The sequence below is a fragment of the Fusarium mangiferae genome, assembly GCF_900044065.1.
Source record: "Fusarium mangiferae strain MRC7560 genome assembly, contig: FMAN_scaffold006, whole genome shotgun sequence".
NCBI lineage: Eukaryota > Fungi > Ascomycota > Sordariomycetes > Hypocreales > Nectriaceae > Fusarium > Fusarium mangiferae.
Genome location: NW_024573926.1, coordinates 841,359 through 861,050, shown reverse-complemented (window position 1 = coordinate 861,050; position 19,692 = coordinate 841,359). Strand labels below are relative to the sequence as shown.

At 49.4% G+C, this 19,692-nt stretch overlaps 11 protein-coding genes across 11 annotated transcripts; 7 read left to right on the top strand and 4 right to left on the bottom strand.

Moving 5' to 3' along the window:
- Positions 1-271: 271 nt before the first annotated feature.
- Positions 272-2,003, top strand: FMAN_03017 (uncharacterized protein; the record flags this gene model as incomplete). The annotated part of the gene is made up of 2 exons (XM_041831782.1): positions 272-463; positions 510-2,003. The coding sequence occupies 2 exons, from the start codon at positions 272-274 to the stop codon at positions 2,001-2,003; spliced, it is 1,686 nt and encodes a 561-aa protein (XP_041682311.1).
- A 360-nt stretch (positions 2,004-2,363) lies between these two features.
- FMAN_03016 (uncharacterized protein) lies at positions 2,364-3,050 on the top strand (the record flags this gene model as incomplete). Its single annotated transcript, XM_041831781.1, has 2 exons — positions 2,364-2,562; positions 2,626-3,050. 2 exons carry the CDS (start codon positions 2,364-2,366, stop codon positions 3,048-3,050), a joined length of 624 nt encoding a protein of 207 aa, XP_041682310.1.
- A 1,080-nt stretch (positions 3,051-4,130) lies between these two features.
- FMAN_03015 (putative YSC84 Protein involved in the organization of actin cytoskeleton) lies at positions 4,131-5,518 on the bottom strand (the record flags this gene model as incomplete). Its single annotated transcript, XM_041831780.1, has 3 exons — positions 4,131-4,194; positions 4,250-5,369; positions 5,482-5,518. 3 exons carry the CDS (start codon positions 5,516-5,518, stop codon positions 4,131-4,133), a joined length of 1,221 nt encoding a protein of 406 aa, XP_041682309.1.
- A 911-nt stretch (positions 5,519-6,429) lies between these two features.
- Positions 6,430-6,776, top strand: FMAN_03014 (uncharacterized protein; the record flags this gene model as incomplete). The annotated part of the gene is made up of 2 exons (XM_041831779.1): positions 6,430-6,564; positions 6,618-6,776. 2 exons carry the CDS (start codon positions 6,430-6,432, stop codon positions 6,774-6,776), a joined length of 294 nt encoding a protein of 97 aa, XP_041682308.1.
- Positions 6,777-7,123: 347 nt separating this feature from the next.
- On the bottom strand, positions 7,124-8,855 carry FMAN_03013 (uncharacterized protein; the record flags this gene model as incomplete). Its single annotated transcript, XM_041831778.1, has 2 exons — positions 7,124-8,688; positions 8,738-8,855. The coding sequence occupies 2 exons, from the start codon at positions 8,853-8,855 to the stop codon at positions 7,124-7,126; spliced, it is 1,683 nt and encodes a 560-aa protein (XP_041682307.1).
- A 903-nt stretch (positions 8,856-9,758) lies between these two features.
- FMAN_03012 (uncharacterized protein) lies at positions 9,759-10,419 on the top strand (the record flags this gene model as incomplete). The annotated part of the gene is made up of 2 exons (XM_041831777.1): positions 9,759-9,984; positions 10,037-10,419. The coding sequence occupies 2 exons, from the start codon at positions 9,759-9,761 to the stop codon at positions 10,417-10,419; spliced, it is 609 nt and encodes a 202-aa protein (XP_041682306.1).
- Positions 10,420-10,643: 224 nt separating this feature from the next.
- Positions 10,644-11,376, bottom strand: FMAN_03011 (uncharacterized protein; the record flags this gene model as incomplete). Its single annotated transcript, XM_041831776.1, has 2 exons — positions 10,644-11,216; positions 11,272-11,376. 2 exons carry the CDS (start codon positions 11,374-11,376, stop codon positions 10,644-10,646), a joined length of 678 nt encoding a protein of 225 aa, XP_041682305.1.
- A 1,083-nt stretch (positions 11,377-12,459) lies between these two features.
- Positions 12,460-13,668, top strand: FMAN_03010 (uncharacterized protein; the record flags this gene model as incomplete). Its single annotated transcript, XM_041831774.1, has 2 exons — positions 12,460-13,225; positions 13,268-13,668. 2 exons carry the CDS (start codon positions 12,460-12,462, stop codon positions 13,666-13,668), a joined length of 1,167 nt encoding a protein of 388 aa, XP_041682304.1.
- Positions 13,669-14,359: 691 nt separating this feature from the next.
- Positions 14,360-15,730, top strand: FMAN_16122 (putative Acetyl-CoA acyltransferase; the record flags this gene model as incomplete). Its single annotated transcript, XM_041831773.1, has 3 exons — positions 14,360-14,366; positions 14,423-14,514; positions 14,573-15,730. The coding sequence occupies 3 exons, from the start codon at positions 14,360-14,362 to the stop codon at positions 15,728-15,730; spliced, it is 1,257 nt and encodes a 418-aa protein (XP_041682303.1).
- A 65-nt stretch (positions 15,731-15,795) lies between these two features.
- On the bottom strand, positions 15,796-17,284 carry FMAN_03009 (uncharacterized protein; the record flags this gene model as incomplete). Its single annotated transcript, XM_041831772.1, has 3 exons — positions 15,796-16,210; positions 16,259-17,000; positions 17,047-17,284. The coding sequence occupies 3 exons, from the start codon at positions 17,282-17,284 to the stop codon at positions 15,796-15,798; spliced, it is 1,395 nt and encodes a 464-aa protein (XP_041682302.1).
- Positions 17,285-18,787: 1,503 nt separating this feature from the next.
- On the top strand, positions 18,788-19,465 carry FMAN_03008 (putative Golgi apparatus membrane protein TVP18; the record flags this gene model as incomplete). The annotated part of the gene is made up of 4 exons (XM_041831771.1): positions 18,788-18,824; positions 18,878-18,893; positions 19,020-19,115; positions 19,165-19,465. The coding sequence occupies 4 exons, from the start codon at positions 18,788-18,790 to the stop codon at positions 19,463-19,465; spliced, it is 450 nt and encodes a 149-aa protein (XP_041682301.1).
- Positions 19,466-19,692: the final 227 nt, after the last annotated feature.

Here is a 19,692-nt window from a genome sequence, read left to right as displayed (position 1 = left end):
TATTTTTGCTTACATAGTAGGCAAGAAGGAGGCTGGCCTGTCGGGGTAGGTAGTATCTGCCTCCTACCTCAGATATTTATTAAGTGCTTCGAAGTGGAAGGAGAAACCAAGTCCTCAAGTTAGAGACCGATTGCATACCTAGTACCTACTAAGGTAGCACAACGTGCATAAGACTTTGTCTCTGCGAACTTCAACCCAAACTCGATCAGAACCTTATCTCATTACTCTGCAGAGTACCTACCTATGCAGTCTTCCATTTTTGAGTTCTATCATGCCTGGTCCCCCGACTCCTGTGTCCGCGTGCCCACTCGTTTACTTAGAGATCCGCGATGGAGCAAATGCCAAAGCTTACAACTCTTGCCACCCACACAGTGCCTTCACTTTGACGATCGAGGGTGAAAGGCCGATCGGATCAGAGATAGGAATTTTGGTTCTTTTGATTCATAAAGGCAAACAGCAAGTGGTATGGACTGGTGCTTCTGGGCTCGAGTGGGAGGCTAATAGGCTAGGTTTCCCTTCGACTCAGTGAAATAAGAGGAGGACCATCGTCCTCTGCAGAGGTCATCAGCATCAATAAGGAAACTAATCGAATCTGTGTATCTGTACCCAAGAAGCCGCAAGCCCTCCTCGCGCAGTTTGAGAGCAGGAGAGATTTCAGTGTTGCTTTATGCTTGCTGCAGAAGGCTGGGTTCTTCGCTAGCGAGGCAATACCAGCATCTCTTCTAACAGCTTCTCCTCAGCATGTATCTCAAACACACGATGCCATGTTTGACACAAGGCCACGACTATCTTCAATCACACCGCCGACTTTATTGCCTCCGAATCATTTCCAAGGAACTGGTGCTTCACCTGACTTCTCGTTCACCACCATGTTGGACGCTCCTTCTCAGCATTCGCCATTTTTGACTGTTTCAACCTCGTACATGGAACAGACACAAAGAGCGCAGTCAATACCAATGCAACACTATCTTCCAGGGACTCAAATGCGGCATACTAGTCCAGGGACGGCACAACTCAACCCATACCACATGTTCCTTGAAAGAGACGGCACACTCTCACATATACCTCGCGTTGGGTCGCCTTTGAGGTACTCCTTCAACTCGAGCCCGCCTCCGACACAGTCACCCATCGGTAGGGCCGACATGGCTATGCATCCAAGTGTGTCCACCACAGGCTCCCATGCACAGAGTCTCTCAGTTCGTGGAAGTCCTGAAGTCGACTCTTTTGAAAGTCGCTCGGATGTTGATACCAAGAGGTGTAATACGCGTGCAGACTTGACAAAAGACCTTTCGCCCGAACCGTACCGTCAACAGCCGTTGCAAGACCAGGACTTTCGCAAACAGATGCCTCGACCCAGACAGTTGCCATTTGATTCACGCGCAAAGACCGCCGTACCATATAAGAAGCCTGAGGCGCATATAGGTATACGATCAGGGCTTGAGAATTCCTCCGACTCTAGAAAACCCAGGAGTTCCCCAAGCCGATCTTTAAGGAGAGATCCAACCAATTCAGGGAAAGGCCAAAGCACCGAAACCGCGTACAACACCACAAATAAGAGGCTAAACCAGAAGAATGACAGGGTTCTTGCGTCAGAAAACACTGATGATTATTCTAATGCAACTAGCAGTTTTGAAGATCATCATCCCAGCTCTAAATCGGTGGGTACATTTGCGAGTGTGAAAGCCAAAGATGATATGTACAAGGACGCAGAATGTCAGACAACCATCCCAAAAAGCCCAAAAGTTTCAACTAGCTCCCAGAGGTCCCCAGAATCAAGACAAGAAACCTCGGGTGTGGAGCTCCTACCATGGGTTATACTTAGTGACTACAACACGTTGAAGGATTTGAATCAAGCAACAACCCCGTTGGTTGAACAGTTCGAAGAGGATGTTGCCAGGGGCGGCGATGCAGCTTTGCTTGCACAGTTCTATTCAAAGCAACTATGGGAAAGACGCAGAGACTTCTGGTATGCAAAGTTTCAAGTCATGGTCAGCGGGCAGTGACGACTGATTGGCGAGTTACCTGCCATATGAGCGGATAGTTGAAGGTTAAAGGAAGGAAACTCGAACATTTGACTATATGACGGGAGTTTAAGTTCTTGCAGGTAGGCGGACTGCTGATTTACTGTTGAGGCTGAGTCACCGTTCCTAATAATGAATTGTATCAACCACAACTACCTCCCCCGTTTAACAACCGACCGAACCCCTTCATGTCCTGTCCATCGAACTTATCACAGCATCAAGGCGCCACTTAATGCCAAACTTGTTCACGGGGCTCAGTATTCCTGCGAAAACTCCACGTATTCCCATTGGTTAGAATTGAGCTGCATTTCTTTCTGTACTGCATTCATCCTAACTGCCACGATGTCGATATCAGACACAGTCCTACTAAGCATTGAAGACCCAAATATCCTTACAACCTTTACAAACCCTGGCCCCAGTCCCAGCGACCGAGAGATAATCCACAGTCCCGAGATGCAACGGGTGTTGGACAAGTTCCCCAGCATTGATATCGAGAAACTGCTTGACATCCGGGCGAAACGAATACGCGAGTCCACTGAACGTAAGTTATAACTTCACATGTGTTACCATAGTGCATATATGTATTCTAATTATACAATTATAGGCATGAGCAAGCGGCCTACTAGTCGTTCTGGCTGGTTCTGTCGAAAGCGAGGCCTGAGGAACCTCTTTAAAGATATCCGTCTCAGCAATACCCAGGAGACGACCGACAAGGATTTCCGTCTCTGTCGAAACACCAGCCAGTGTCCCGGTGGTCAACACACATTGGAATGGTCCGAGAAGAGGGGCAGCGACATTATGATTGTTAGTCGTCTTTCTCGCAATATGGGCAAGCATGGAGGTCAAAACAGACTCAGGCTCTGGACCAGGTTTCACAAAGATATACGGGACGTTATCAACCAGCGAATCCAAGAGATCGAGAACGCTAATGGGGAACTTGCGAGGGCTTTCTACATCATCCAGGTCATAAATACACCCCAAGAGTTAGCCTGGCACGTCATTCGCAAGCACCCCTGGTCAAGCACCTAGTTCAAAATCAGTGTAGTCCTGCCACAGTTGGTGTATTTCAAGGCTGTATTACTTGCAAATACCCTTGATTGATTGCGTTTCTCATTGAAGCTTTTGTTAATACACTCTCAAGTTCAAAGGCAATCATAGTTCACAACTCAAATCTGAGGATCTACCTGTTACTGGTCTACGGACTGAGATCACAAAGTGAGCCTCTTCCAGCATTTACAGAACGGTTGATTAATACATGGCACTAGATAAATTCCAAGTATATCTTTCTAAGGCCTTGTGTGAGCTCTGTTGCAAATGCCCGGCAAAGGCTCAAGTTTTGATGCCCCTCGGCGACGAAATCACTGCTTGGACGTAATGAGGGCTAGGAATCTGCCTCAGGTGAGAAGGCCACTGGTCACGAGAGCGTATTCATTGTGATCCCAGACTTGGGATGCCGTTTGTCGTCAACATTGAGCCTGGCATGTACAAACTTCTCAATTTATTTTAAAGGGTACCGCTCATCCCCAACTGGCCATCATAGAGTTAACTAGATTGCGTATGAACGGTCAGCTATAACGTACATAATTTCACTATCTCTACATCTATGTGGAGCCGTGAATACTTTTACTGCAGTATTTTCTGATCTGGCAAGTCTTCACACGGTTTCTGTTATGGTGCCGAGCTGTCATGTGCGCCTACTGAGCCTTATTTCTTTTTAACTATGAGAACAGCTATTCCAAAGCCGTATCTATGTTAGGTTCCTAAAGCTCGAGTTGGGAATGTTCGATGTGTCGGTTTGATAGATCTGATGGAGACACCATGAGCTTAGATATCTACTAGCCAACACGCCTCCATGTAATGGCTAGGGTCCATGAGCCAATACACCGTTTAGTAAAGCCTTGGGTGTGACAAAATTTCCATCTGCTACAAATGTGTGGGTTTTTATGATTCAAAAGCTTGTGAAGGACATATGATGTGTAGAACTGTACAGTCTTTTACAGCTGCCATTTTCCAAGATAGACGTAAGACAAAAAAAGTCGTCGTATTCATAAGGTATCCATCCGAAACGTGCCTAAAGGGTATTTAAATCGATACAAAAGATAACAACCGTTACTCCTTCATCTTGACATAGTTACTGGGGAAGATGCCCGTTCTTGTGCCAATTTGTCCGGTCCTAGACGCTGTTAGTTATTGCGGCGGTGTTTAAGCAATTCGCGTTGAATACATACCACCAGTCGTTATCGCTCTCGGTTCGCTTTAAAACGGTGATGACATCGCCCTTCTTGAAACCCAGATCACCTGGTTGATCCGCGTCAAAGTTGTACACAGCAACTGCCTCGTTCTTCTTAAGCATTGCTTGTTTGGCGCCAAAGTTGGGCTTGGGAGCCGCTGGCCGTCCAGGGCCAGCCTTCTTCTCGGCGCCGAACCCTCCCGAGCCTCCTGTGGGATTGTCACTGTAAACGTAGTCGTTGTTCGCTCCACCACCAGAAGCAAATGTGCTAGAACGTGTGGGCCCGCCAAAACCGCCTGGTCTGTCGTATACATCGTCCTGCCATGTGTTCGAACGGCTGGGTCGTCCGAAGCTATCATCGTATGAGCCTGAGCCTGTACGATCGCGCTGCACGCCCTCACCCATCGCCGATCCTCGGCGACCGTTCCACACAACGTCGTCGTGCTGATCGTCGTATACAGGAATGTCGTTGTACATGGCGTCGTCACCACCGCCTCTCATACCATTGAAAACGCGCGAGTTAAGGATATTCATGAGAGGGGCAGCTTGAGGAGGTGGCCTCACAGAACCGGTAAGGAGCTGCTGCGCTGTGAAGCGCTGGCCGTACATCTTCTCATTAGCATCACGGCGCTCAATAATAGCAGATCCCTCAAGGGAAACACCAGCAAAGAGACCCTTGGTCTTGGAGTAACTGAAGATACCGGCGACACCTTTCAGCGATGCAGCGCCGGCTGCTTCGGCATTGCGACCAACGGGTCCAGCTGCCAAAGAGACATTGCCACCTAGTGTCAAAGAGCCAGCTTGGGCAAAGGACCGGACGGCGCTCGAATCGTTTAGGATAAAGACAAAATCGGTCAATTCGAAACCAACTTGACCACCGAAGCCGGCTCCGGCGGTCGCAATAGCGCTCGGAGCGCTCCAACCACCCTCGGGAAGTCGGGCGACGACGAGACCGCTGCCAAAACGGCCTGAGCCGAGGAAGCCGGCCTTGAGAACAGTGATGATGGCAAGGCCTTTAGCATTGGCGAGGATGGACGGAGGAATGACCTTGTCGGGACCGAAAGACTGGCGAGGGTTGATGAAAGAAGTCAGGATCTTGCCGCACTTCTTACATTCCGCTATTGGGGAGCTGTGTTAGCCATGTCTCGCACTCGAGCTGATCGCTTCATTGAGGGGTGGAGTAGCCCATGATGCGCGATCATGAGTGCGGAATTTGGTGGTTCAACTTACACGCCATAGACGACGGGAGGGGATTGTTGAGGCCCATCTTGATACACTCAACCAAAGCTCAAGAGATACAATGCACAAACAGGAACAGGGATCGAAAGTTGTCTTCGCGCAAGTCGAAAACTGTTGTTGGAGGAGCCAAGAAGCTCTCAGTACAAGGGCGATGGGTGGGGTTGATATGATAGGTATAGTAACCCAGCTTGTCTGGGTTGCGTCGTCACCAGACGAGTTACTGCTGCGCCTCGATGGTATATGCCAAGGAGTGGACGTAAGCAAACGAGTGTAGAATATTCTGCGGCGATATTATACAAGGACTTGTAGGATCGACAAAGCTACAAAGAAGGGAAAGCAGTGGTCTCAAGTCTACACTATTAGGTGCAGACGTTGGGCAATGCAAATTCACGGCACCTCGTAATGGGGAGCTTCCATGTCTGTGGCGCAGCAATTCAAGTAACAACGTGACAACGTGATTGACAACGAATCCACTGAACTTGGAGCCTTTTACGATTGCCCAACCATTTTCTTTCATCTGGCCTTGTCTGTAACATGTTGCCCCGCCTTAGGCGCCAGGGTATAGTACATTTACAGCGTCCTTGGGTGCATGAGAAATCTCCAGTTTCTGGGTGGATGGAGGTGTGGCTGTTAGCTGAAGTGTGGCGGTATCGGCATTGGAGTACGTACCGCTGAATGTCCAACGCGCCCGCGTGAGGTGGCCGTGGCGGACTTTGGGGCCGACCGAGGAGGTCGTCATGGCTATCGGTTTCGTATTAGAACTCGAACCCCTTTCATAACTTGGCACTTGACATTTCGAGGATACATTTCGCAACGACGAAGACATCTTGTCTTCTGCAAAGCGACGACAAACACGCACCAAATATTCTGTTCCCATCGAAAGCCAGACCGTGCCGACAACCCCTGTTTCGCCATCCCTAACTTCCGCCAAACTTCATCATGTCCGAAGCCTACGAACGAGAGCGCCAGAACAATGCGCGCCTGGATGAGCTCTCTGCAAAGGTCTCCGCACTTCGCGGTGTGACAGTCGACATTTACGATAATGCCCGAGCTCAGGATGTCATCGACAACACCGTCCGTCTACCCCCTTCGAAAGCGACAGTTTATAGCCTACTAACCTCAACCAGTCCGATACTTTCTCCTCCATGACCACACAGATGAAGGGCTCTGCTGGCCGCTTAACTCGCATGGCTGCATCAGGCAACCGTGTCGCTATTCTCAAACTCTCGGGAATCGTTATTGGCGTCTTCTTGGTGTTATTCTACGGGGCTAAACTGTTGTTCTAAGACCCTTGATACAGATATGAGCTGGACATGGCATCCGTCGTGAAGGGAAGACGAATATTTACCAGGTGGTATGCACAGATGATCAAGGGCATCCAAGTGTCCACGGCTAAAAGGCTAAGGAGTCGTGTCTCAGGATTTTTACTGTTTTCGCAGCGTTGGGCCGGCGTTATTTGAATACACTCACATTGCTTCGCACGTGAACCAATGCCATAATGATCGTACAATTTTTTAAGTCATCCTGTTTCGCATCTACTTGACTCCTAACATGCAAACGCCAATCATGCCTGCAACTGTTTTATAGAAACCTCCGCCCCAAAAGTCATCTAGATGTTTCCAAAACTCACTGCCTACTGCCACACGTTGGAGAACAAGTCTTCATCTCCGCCAAAGCCACCGCTTGGCTTGGTTTGGCCACCACTGCCACCAGCAGCAGGTCCACTGCTTGTCCATCCTCCGAACTCCTCATCGGCCGATACCTTGGGCGATGCAATAGGATTGAAGCCTCCTGATGCCCCAGGGACGATGGGTGTGTTAGCAAAGGCTCCTCCCGTGTTGCCCCAGCCAAAATCGCTCGCCGCGGGCTTTGGTGGTTCAGGGGCTTTCTGGATGGGAGCTGGTGCAGGAGCTGCAGGGGCTGCAGGGGCTCCCCAATCACTTCCGCCCCAAACATCGGCACCAGAGAAACCACCCATAGAACCAGCTGTGTTAGCAGTTGTCGTACTGGTTGGCGCGGCGGCAGGAGGGCTTTGGGGAGAAGAGAGGTTGAAGACGGAGTTGGTAGAAGCAACTGCGGGTTGTGGTGGAGGAGGCGATGTGGTCACAGGTGCAGAAAGATCAAAGAGGTCACCCATAGCGGAGGATTGAGCGGGCTTGGGCGGGACAGGAGCAGCAGAAGCAGCCGGCGGTGGGGAGGAAAAGCCACCGAAGTTCGAGAAGTTGGAAGACTGCTGCTGGTGGGTAGGGGCAGCGGGTTGGGAGGGTTTGTTGTTGAAGAAGCTACCTCCTCCTAGGCCACCAAAGGCATTGCTGCTTGATGTTGTACGACTGGCAGAGCTGAGGCTGGCGAAAGGGTCGGGAGCGGCGGGCTTAGGGGGATTCGAGATGCTGAGACCACCAAAGGCGTCGTTGAAGCCACCAACAGAGCCTTGAGATTGGTGGCTGAAAGTGGGAGAGGCAAGGCCACCAAAGCCTCCCGCTGATGACTGTTGCTGAGGTTGAGCAGGAGGTTGAGGTTTAGGCGCAGTAGCATATAAAGATAGGATAGATTGTTTCAAATCGGGACGAGACTGGCCGCTCGGAGCGGTACCAGTTGTGCTGGCCGGTCGAGGAGGAGCCGCGGGCTCGCCAAAGAAGTCGAGTCCAAGTAGTGAGTCCTTTGTACTTGTTGCCCTCGGAGGAGCAGGCTCTGCCTTAGGAGCCACCTTCGCCGCATGAGGAGCAGCGCTGCTTGATCGCACAGGGACAGGGTCTCCGCCGATAAGATCTCCCTGAGGTGCAGGGATAGATTTCGGTGCTTGTGAGTTGCCTAGAGACGCCTTTCTGATGGACTCCTTGCGCTCTATGACTTGCTTCTCCTTTACAATGCTGAGGGGTACATCGTCGTCGCCATCAGCATCTAGAGTAGCAGGATCGGGCATAGGGCCGTCCATAACCCATCGCTTGAGTTCGTACTTTGTTCGGATAAAGTTCTCGATCTTGGCTTCAGAGGGGGCATGACCTGGCGCAAGCTTGGCCTCCCAGTATTTATTGGCGCGAGCATTTCCCCAGCTCAAGACGCTTTGGAGTTGTTCGTCGGTCCAAGAATCGAGGTCGACGGACTTGACTCGGCTGATGTGGGTGCCCATGCCACGATGGATGCCCGAACATCGGATACAGATGAAGACACCAAGGTTCCAGCTAGCCCATCGAGGATCTAAAATGGTCAGAGGGATGTGCTAGCAAGCTCGCAGTCTAATACATACGCTTGTTTCGTTTACAATCAGAGCAGACCTTATTGGCCTCCAACTTGAGGAGACTCTTGATGGTAGCTTGGTTTTGCGCCGCCCGCTCAGCAGCGGGGTTCGGGGCTCTCCTGGACATGGTGATGCTGATTGATGAAAATCAGAGCAAGTTCGTTATGAGTTGTGGTGGGAGTCGAGGTAAAGGGATTCGAAGCGTCACTCTGAACGAGTGTTGTTGCAAAATGGCAACCTGTTCGAAAAGGGTGTGCCTAGAATTGGATGAATGTTGATAGGGAGGTGCCAAGGTGGTCGGTGATGTTCCCTTTAGCTGCCCAGCGGAATTAATGCATGGGCGGGGCGGGTCTGGACACTGCGCGGTAGGTACCTGACCCCTGGAATTGGCGGGGGGTTACAAGACTGCACCAGCCACTGGATGATCGAAGCTTGAGGTAGGCTTCCTTTCATCGGGCTTGTATCAATAACTACCTTATCCATTTCTTTTGTGAATACTAGTAGAGTCGAGTCGAACAAATTTCATTTTAATTGATTATCTTAGCCTGCCCATTGTCTCAAAGAGACTCAGACTCATGGCTTATCCTCGTAGGTGAATTTACCTGTCTCACATTTTGAAATGCAGTTATCAATCAACCTTTGGGACCTCAACCATTTTGGTAAGATGCGAAACATGGGGGCTGAAACCGAAGTCTTATCGTACTCGAAGAAAATAAGACTTTTTTAAACTTTTAGAGTAATCCTCTCTTAAAGTTGAATAATCAAATTACCGGATTTGGAATTGTACCAGCGTATTCAGGCGCAATACTCGAGCCGTTGGGCCACAAAGAGCGTAAAGCGGAATAATCAAGATGTGGCTGTGGTAGGCTTAGTAGCAATAATTCGATGATGCAAATGATTCCACAGTTCGCAACCCATGATTTGTCAACTGGTTGCCACTAAGATCTGGGACTTATAACGTCTCTCTTCAAGGTATGATAACTCATCTTCAATCAAATATAAATAACCATATACAACAACTCCCTTCTCAATGCGCTTCTCTCCATTACTGTCAACACTCTTCTACACTTTCTCAAATATCACCCGCGTGAGACCTCCTCTGCCTTCACACCTGGCCTTTCGACCTATTCCCCTGCGATCTATGTCTGGTATTCCTCTGCTGGGCGCTTTATTTGGCACTTCATCCAAGAACTCTTCCAATATGTCGTACCCTGATCAACGTTCAAACGACGAGTGGCGGGCTGTCCTCAACAAGGGTATGTCCTTGCACTGCTAACATCTCTTCTGCGCAGTAACTAACATTCGCAGAGCAATTCCGCATCCTACGTGAGAAGGGTACCGAACCTCCTGGCTCTGGAAAGTTCGACAAGCACTATCCTGAACAGGGTGTCTATACCTGCGCTGGTTGTGACGCTCCGCTTTATAAGGCGAGCCACAAGTTCAGCTCTGGTTGCGGCTGGCCAGCCTACTTTGACAGCATCCCCGGTGCCGTTGTCCGTCACGAAGATCGCGCTTTCGGTATGGCACGAACGGAGATTGTATGTGCCAACTGCGGCGGTCACCTTGGACATGTGTTCAAGGGCGAGGGCTTTGACACGCCCACAGATGAGCGTCACTGCGTGAACAGCGTCAGCCTAAGCTTTTCACCCGACGATAAGACTGTCAAGGATAAGCCCGAAAGCAAGGCTTGATTCGAAGGATAAGGTATCTGGAGAGACGAATGATGAGATTACGAGCAGCATTGGTATGAATGAGGAGCATATGGCGCAGAGTGTGAAGTGTGGTACTTAGCTGAAATTGAAACATGAAAACATTAAACAACAAACGGATTCTACAGTGACTGGTCTTAGAGTTCTCCTTCAACTGAAAGTTGGCTGTTGCACATCCCAACCCGCTTAAGATTTATCAAATCGTTTCAATCAAATCTCTCAGGAAAGTATAACCATTCTCCACGTTCCGCATCCCAGTGTCGGAATCTTTGAGATCTCTGGTCCCAAGTCCAGTAATCGTCGTCCATATCACCGTCTTCGGAGAACTTGATTTCGGGTGGTGTCAAGGCTTCTCCCTGTATGTATGCTTCCTCGATATCGGCTTCCACGGGTTGGTCCTCAAAGGTAATATCCAGAGAACGTATTCTTTCCTCCAAGCCATCTACTAGCGAAGCTTCAGTCTTTCCATCAAGTCTTCTTTGAACGTATGTATTCCTTTCTGTGCAAGTGTCGGTCATCTCATCCTTGACTAAAGATCCTTTTTCTTGGGTTCCGTTGTGTCCTGGGGATGTATATGTCGAATTTTTCAATCCCTCTTCAGCACAGGATATAGTAAATGATGCTACGGAGACTCGAGGCACTTGACCTTCATAGACGGACTTCCGCTGAGGATCCTTCAGCTGTCTCTTACGAGATTTCCCTCTCGTGGATGCTTCCGCAGAACGGACTGTACTATAATTATTTCCTTTTCCGGCATAGAGCTGGCCAGGCATGAGCACCTTAAAAGACATTAGTTCAAAGTCGTGTAACAGATATTTGAAGAAGCATTCATACCTTGACCAATGCATTGTAACAACTCTGTCCATTGTTTTCTTGGACATCCGTCCTATCTACCGGACAGCGCATGAACAAGGCTTTGATAGCAATTTTGGGGGCCATCAAATCGACCAATCTAATTGTTTTCCTGACTTGAGTCAAGTTTATACCTGGAAGACTTGTAATGCGATTAACTGTAATTCTGTGAAACCAGCTTTCAGGAGGCCTGTGGTGCAAGTCAGAAATAGCGGGTATATTCATGGCAACAATATACTGACTGTAGTAACTTCCGGTGAACATTGAATCTGAGTCTTCATTGATACCTGTTGAGTGCATAGATGGTCATTTTTATGTCCTGGCCGCACTGAGGTAACTCGGAAATGGGCGGCATTCAGCTTTCGGAGTCGTAATACATTACGATGACAAGGCGAATGTGTTATTCCATGAGGCATGCCACTTCGTAATCATTTACTATGAAACTGGTCATTTTGAATCTTGTTTCTGTCAGAGCCCGACGCCCGGTGACTTATGCTCCTCTGAGGCGCAGCACTGACAACACCATATCCGGTTGCCTTTCATATTGAGGTTGAAAAGGCCCACGATTGTGACAAGGCGATGACAGTTACAGAAGTGGAATGTAACTGTGATTTAAACTCGCATCCGCGCCTCATCAGAGGTGATAAGATGCAGTTCCTCGCTTTCAACCATGCATGGCCAGTCTCGGTCGCACAACGCACAGAGGCGGCTCTTTATTTCACCGTTAGCAGCACAGCCCGCCTTCGATATGTCGGTAAAGCGAGGCTGTGCACAGCGACAAGCACCAGAGACCACTCAAAACGCTTATTCTTTGGGTGTTTGATGGAAAAGAGGATCGAGGCAGACAATTGGACCAGTATGCCTCGGAATAAAGAAGCGTGCTGCTACAGGGTCTAATCCAATGGCTGGCCACAGACATCTGCACTTTTGCTGCGCTGCCTGTCCACGATGTCGAGGAAAACCTAGCAGAGGTGATTTTACTCAGACATCAAGCCTCATATACCTGTTGCATATATCAGCTTGAATTTCATACCCCCGCTGCTCCATTCTTCATTGTGTCTAGTTCCTGTTTAAGAATCGAGGTCCCTGTTTTTTTTAAACGATATTTACTCTTTCCCAGGCACTATTCTTTGCCTTACATCCATTTCGTCTACACTCTAGCATTTACCAATGACTCCGCCGAGCAGACAAAGAAACCCAGCTCTGGCTGGTAGGCCTGGTCGCCTGAAACTCAGTGTGGAAGAAGCCATCAGACAAGCTTCCCCTCGCTCGCGGTCGCCCTCTACACTCAGTCCTATCTCCAAGGCTCGATCGAGGCGTCGAAGTAGTTCGTCGACTACTTCTCACACTATTGAGTCATTCCGACGGCGGGCCAGCAGTGACAGATACTTTGATCCTCTGGGCTTTCAAACCCAGACGAATCAACCCGAAACTTGCATAACATTTCCACCTCTTGGCTCCCAGGACTCTTCGACATTCCCTCGATTATCCGTGGACGAGTCCGCCGTTTTCACAGACGAGGAGCCTCCAAGCCAAGGCCAGTCTCCTATTTCTCCGCTATCAGGCCCCAACTGGCAGACGCCAGCACAGCCCCTAAGAACTCAGTCAGCACGAGTCAAACATGAACAGATGATCCGAGTTACTCTCAAAACCCAGACCACCGAAGTACCGTGTATTGCCAAGTGCTATCTCACTCGAGATTCGAGTGTCGTCGATAACGACTTTGCTCGCAACTGGGGCGTCAAGATACATCCAGTGCCCAAGCCTCGCTGGAAAGACGCCCGACACTGGTGCGAACTGGATGTAATTGACGTTGAAACAATTGGCAGTGTTCAAAAGCAACTGTCAATTCGGCTTGGCAAGCTTCCAGACCAACGTGTCAGTGTTGAGCTTGGCATCGATGCACTCAAGGCTCTGCAACTAGTTGATGAAACTGGTAGGTAGAATGTCGTACTGATTAGCTCATGTCAGAATGTAGCTAACCCAAAGATAGAACAGTTATCTCAATCTGCACCTCCAAGCCAATATCTATCATGGACTGGCATCAGCCCTCCTTACATGCAGCAACCTCATGGTATTATCGGACCGTATGTGCTTACACCTCCAGTACCACAACAATATACCACTGGTCGTAATCGGGCCCTTACGGTACCGTCGATACCTTCTATCAGGATAGATACATCGTTCGATACTTCACTTTCGGTTCCAAAGTCCGTGGGCGACTCAGGATCTGGCGAAGACTCAAGTTCACCTTGGGATTGGGATGCTCTGTCGATAGCATCTCAGTCATATCAAGAAGAGGACCGGAGCGCCGCCTGGAGTCCGGCAGTTTCGGACTGCGGTGGCCTTTCCTCTTCTTTTGACACTTGTATGAAATAACAATCCGCGACTGGGGGATTTCCTGTTGATCATCTTTGTTTGTTTGTTTGATTGTTTGTTTACTTTCCTTGGTGTAGAACGGCGTTGGTCTTGTATTAAAATTCTTATTATGTCTTCTTACATAGATACCCAATTCGGGAACGGCGGTGTCACGAATCAAGTTCGCCAATCTTCAACGAGTCGGTTATTTTCCTTGTGATAATTGGGGGACCACGTGCTAATCAGACTCAGATCAAATCGTCATTTTTTGGAGTATTTCTTACTGTACTAGCCACCGCGTGACGCAAGAGTGAAGGCAGTTGGAGAAGTTCCCCCGCGCTGAAAGCTGGGGAAATAACATGTGATCGGACACTAAAAAGAGGCGCTAGCAACGCCAAGACTGGGGCGACGAGATGCCTCGGTCGGTCGGTCTCACGGTTTGAAGTCCGTTCTTAGCTGGTCTCCATCTTCGGCCATTCTTTACCATCTTCTCCTGTGACAAAGCTGACCAAGCCCGAGTCTACTTCTACTCCTGCACAACATCCGAGGTCTAGCAAGGTTTCTCTCTGTATAATAATCCTTCCTCTCTTATACTTTTTCTCCGCCTCAATCAAACTTCTGTCCTCTGTTTTGCGCATTATACCCCAGTACTACCTACTCAGATCTCTCCCTCACCTCAAACACTTTTATCCATCCTTACATCATAGCAAAAATGGGTGGTATGTCTTCTTGTCGCACTGCGATCATCGCAAACTCGAACTAACTGTCTTTCCAGTCACCGACAGAATCATTCAGATTGGAGGCCAGATCTCTGGCAACCCGACCGCTGGCGGTCGCGAGAAGATCCTCCAGAAGAACCCTGACGATGTATGTTGCCAAGCATTGCCGTCCGTATGCGCCGATACAGTTTACTGACCATACATAGATCGTTGTCACTGCTGCCTGCCGAAGCGCATTCACCAAGGGAGGCCGCGGTGGTTTCAAGGACACCCCCGCTGCTGATCTCATGGCTGGTGTTCTCAAGGCCATCCTCGACCGCTCAAAGATCAACCCTGCTCTTGTCGAGGACCTATGCGTTGGAACCGTTCTCGCCCCCGGTGGCGGCGCAACCGAGATGCGAGCTGCCAGCTTGGTTGCCGGTTTCCCTGAATCTATCGCCGTCCGAACCCTCAACAGACAGTGCTCTTCTGGTCTCCAGGCTACCGTCGATGTCGCCAACCAGATCAAGACTGGCATGATCGATATTGGTATCGGTGCTGGTGTTGAGAGCATGTCCCTGAACTATGGCCCTGGCGCTGTCTCCGAATTCTCAGAGGCCTTTGAGAACCACCCCGAGGCTGCCAACTGTAAGGTGCCCATGGGTGTCCTCTCTGAGCAGATGGCCAAGGACCTCAACGTCACCCGAGCTGCACAGGACGCCTTCGCTGCCTCATCATACCAGAAGGCCGTCAAGGCCCAAAAAGCAGGACTCTTTGACGAGGAGATTGCTCCCCTCAAGGTCAAGTTCGAGGACAAGGAGGGTAACACCAAGGAGATTACCGTCTCCAAGGATGATGGTGTCCGTGATGGCATCACTGCTGAGTCTCTGGGCAAGATCCGCCCTGCTTTTGCCAAGGACGGCTCTATCCATGCTGGTAACGCCAGTCAGATTTCCGACGGTGCTGCCGCTGTCCTCCTCATGAAGCGATCTACTGCCGAGAAGCTTGGACAGAAAATCCTCGGCAAGTACGTTTGCGCCTCGATTGTCGGTGTCAAGCCCCTTCTTATGGGACAGGGCCCCTGGAAGGCTATCCCCAAGGCTCTCGACCTTGCCGGTATCTCCAAGGATGATGTCGATATCTGGGAGATCAACGAGGCTTTTGCCAGTCAGTGTTTGTGGTGTGCCAACGAGCTGGGTATTCCCCAAGAGAAGATCAACCCCAAGGGAGGTGCTATTGCCTTTGGCCATCCCCTAGGCTGCACTGGTGCCCGACAGGTCTCTACTCTCCTATATGAGTTGAAGCGAACAGGCCAAAAGGTTGGCGCAACATCTATGTGTGTAGGAACTGGTATGGGTATGGCCGCCATCTGGGTTGCCGAGTAGAGTTTGTGTACAAATATTCACAGCATGTATTAAGAGCATTTAGTATTTACTTCGATTTATCCTTTCTAGAATCCTTCTATACGAGTTCCTACATTCTTCTCATTTGCAACCTCAATGAGATGTGTTCCCACCACGAGATCCATCAGTCCAAGCCCGACACTCTTGTATACTACAGTACCGTCCCTCAACCAACGACAGAGGTGGTCCTCTGATTTTCTCTTTTCTTTGTCCAGAGAGGTACTGGAGTTCTTTCTTGAATGGAAAAAGGAGCTTGATCTGCGCCCTTCTGAATCGACTGAACCTGTAGGGCTGGTCGGGGGGTCACTGGCATTGCTTCCGCTGCCATAGACCGTGGACATGGAGCTCATCCTACCATGGATATCTAGCTTATCCATGTCAGAAGAGAAAGATGCCTGACTGCTGGAGAATCCGTCGGACTCCTCTATAGCTAGACGATGGAGCATCACGAGTTCCCCCAGCCTGCCATTGATGTCAGTGACTGTTGAGAGAGGATGGATAAGCACATACTCTACAAGTTGGTGGGGCCCAATATTGGCAGCAATAATCTCGCCTGCTTCTTTGAGCACGCCTCTGATATTATCAACGACGATGACTCCGCCTTCGACTGCATGCTTGTGGAAATGTCGATGAGGCTTGTCCTCCCTCTTTACTGCTAGCTGGATAAGGTCATTTGGAAGCTCCCGCATTTCTGGTGTATAACTTCCAACAGCAATGATTAGTCTTCCTTTCTTGCGGCCCTCATGAGACGTTAAGATAGATCCATCAAAGAGGTCTTTTTGCGAGGCTGTGCAGCAATAGATCACATCTGCATCCCTTATCTGATCTTTTATGAGGCGTCGATACTCGTGGAACGCGGGGATCAGGAGACCGAACTTGGTGTCCGACCAACCTTCTCGTCTCTTAATCTCAGGAGGGATACTGGCGAATCTCTTCAGAATTCCGGTCGCTTTATCGCTCCACCTATGGTTTATAACATGAACGTGTTTAATAGTACTGCCGCGGATCATCAGGGCAAGCCGGATCTGCCAGTAAGCCTGAAGACCGCTGCCAAATACTGTCAAGGTCTTGACATGATTGCGGCGCTCCAACAAACAGGTAGATGCCAGGGCTGTTCTGAATGCTGTGAGAGCTGTTGCATTGACGATTCCAAGTGGTGATCCATCTGGCCGGAACAGGTTGAGAACACCAGTAGGACTGATCTGTGTAACCCTGGAATCCTGGGATGCTTCCGTACTCGTCAAGGAAATTACTTATTGGTTAGATTGATTCGTCTATACTGTGAGAAGAAGTCTCACCTTTGCAGCCCATTCCACACGGAGCACATGAGGGCATATATAATGTCCTAGCCATGGTCTCTGGATGTAGTGTTGAGATGCGTTCTGGCTGCTGAAAGGCTTCCTCAAGAGCCGGCACTCCGGTAGAGAATTCGTGTAGGGATGAAGCCAGAACATGGCGGAACTCATCAAGCTCGTCAACAGTAAGACCTTCCAGGATGGAGTTAACCTGGTCGTTTGACAGAACGGTGTAAGTCATTTTTCGTGAGGCTTCATTCACTGGACTGACTTTCCGGAATGTAGGAGGTATTAATAGCAGGGAGCTCGCAATGAGGCAGTTTGTGCAATTGGTGGTTCGCGGGTTGTTTGCTTGACTTTCAGTCAGATCATGGGCTAGAGACCAATGAGTGTTGCTTGATAAGCTACAAAGACAGAATTGATGCGTGTTAAAGATGATGTAATGGTGTAGAGCTTATTTATAGGTAACTTTGGCAGGTCCCCGGATCTTCTACGGGAGGAAACACTCCACCTCAACACGTGGTAAGAATAAGGTACGATCGTGCAGGCCACGGAACGTTTAGTTGAGTGTTGTTGGCAGGACTGAATTGAGGCTATTCCTGTGAGAATAGCTCGATTGGGGTAGGTCTAGATGACGGATTCGCTTATTCGTGTAACATGACTGAAGTTGATCGATTGTCACGCATCCGTAGCTGGTCAATATAGTTCTATAGAACGCTAATTATGAAAGTAAACCAAGGGATAATATTCAGAGCATGAAGTCAGTCTTGTGCTTATTATAGCATCACAAACTTCGAGAGGTAAAGTCCAAAATTACAGCTGGTCTCTAAAGTCTGGAGTATGGTCGATTCATGGCTACCTACCACAATACCTGGGTATACATGAACCTTGAGTGTTGATTCGTGGGCTTAAAATACAGCTTTTGAAGGGTGCTTGGATCTCAATATACCCTCACCTCCGAGTTGATGTCTTCGAATACGAATCCGTGGAGCTCCAAAGCATCCACTGGCCGACTGAGCTTTGTCATTAATAAACTTGGCAATTGTCTCTGTGAAAGACACCATTTGAGAACCAACTCCGCTTCACTCTGGGCGAGGCTTGGCGATGCCGCGTGGTCAACGTACGTCACTTGGCTATGCAGAGAATAGAGTTGCCTAAACAGAGAGTGAATACATGTTAAGCAAGACAGCACAAAGTCAGAAAAGAAAAGAAACAAGGACTACAAAAGCCTCTTGGTTGCGTCTCAGCAGACCCAGAGACTCGAAACCAAAACCCTTTGTCTCATGTTCGCCAACTCGACCTCCACTATCCACTATCAACAGTGCACCATCATCCTCGTTACAGGACCCGTTCCCCTACAAACACAAAACAGCCAATGCCCCGTGGAGCATCCACTCGCCTGCCCTTCCATTAACTCGCCCGTCCGTATCGAGACTTGGAGCCAAGCCCTTTGACCCTGCACCAGCCTCAATCAAAATTGGGGACTACCTCAGCAACCACACCATACCTACACCTGACGAAGAGGCTACGTTCATCATTTCAAACTTCGCATCCCCGTCGTCACAACAATTCAAACTCTCCACCTCTCGACTAAGTCTCCATCGCCGTCGCAACAATCGATATTTCTCGTTACGCTTTACTGCAATTAATTTACAATCTCGAATTGGTCTCTTAGAAAACATCAGCCACTTTCTTCCTCGGCTGCTCCAAGCCCGAATACGAAAGCTCGACGTAAGCTGGCAAGATGACGCTCAAGGAGGAGTTCCAAACGCGAAACTTCAGTATGTCGCTCTCGATTGACTGCGCTTTGTAGGAGATACTAATATTCGTGTAGGCATCTACGGACAATGGTAGGCTAACGATCCTCGGCCGTATACAGCTTCAATCATAGCTATTGACCTGTTAAGCCACTTTGCGACATGACCCATACCGAATCATCTACGATGTAACGACCGACTAACACTACTTGTGCGTAGGCTTGGAATTCTTTCCATGATCATCTGTCTAGCTGTTGGAATCGCCAACATCTTTTCGTTTAATGTAGTTCGCATTATCTTCTGCGCCTTTGCTATGTAAGAATTATACATGTCATGATGAAGCATCGATATTAACCATCCACAGCGCATCGGCCTTTGTCATTCTTTTCATCGAGGTCCCTCTTCTTCTCCGAATCTGCCCAACCTCCGGCAAGTTCGATGAGACGATTCGCAAGATCTCGACCAACTATATGCGCGCAGCCGCCTACGGCGTCATGTCTGCTCTGCAGTTCATTAGCAATGTCAGCGGTGCAAGCAGCTTGATTGCCGCTGCTGTCTTCCTGCTACTGACTGCTCTTTGCTACCTGCTTGCCGGTATCAAGGGCCAGGCCTTTGTCGGCAGCAAGACCCTCGGTGGTCAGGGTGTCGCGCAGATGATTGTGTAGACTCGTCAGTTGCCAGCCCGACCAATTTCGTGGCTCGACCACGAAGCGGACGAACCACTATTCAAGTTGACACATTGCACCGTGGCGTTCGCCGAATACAGGAGGCACCTAAGGCTTTCCATAGCTCGCAGGTGCAGGAGGACGGTGGTGATGATGGAAAATCTGCTTATCTCGACGATTTAGGTTCCTGCCAAGAGCAGCGGCCTGTATACCCAGCTGGATTTGGC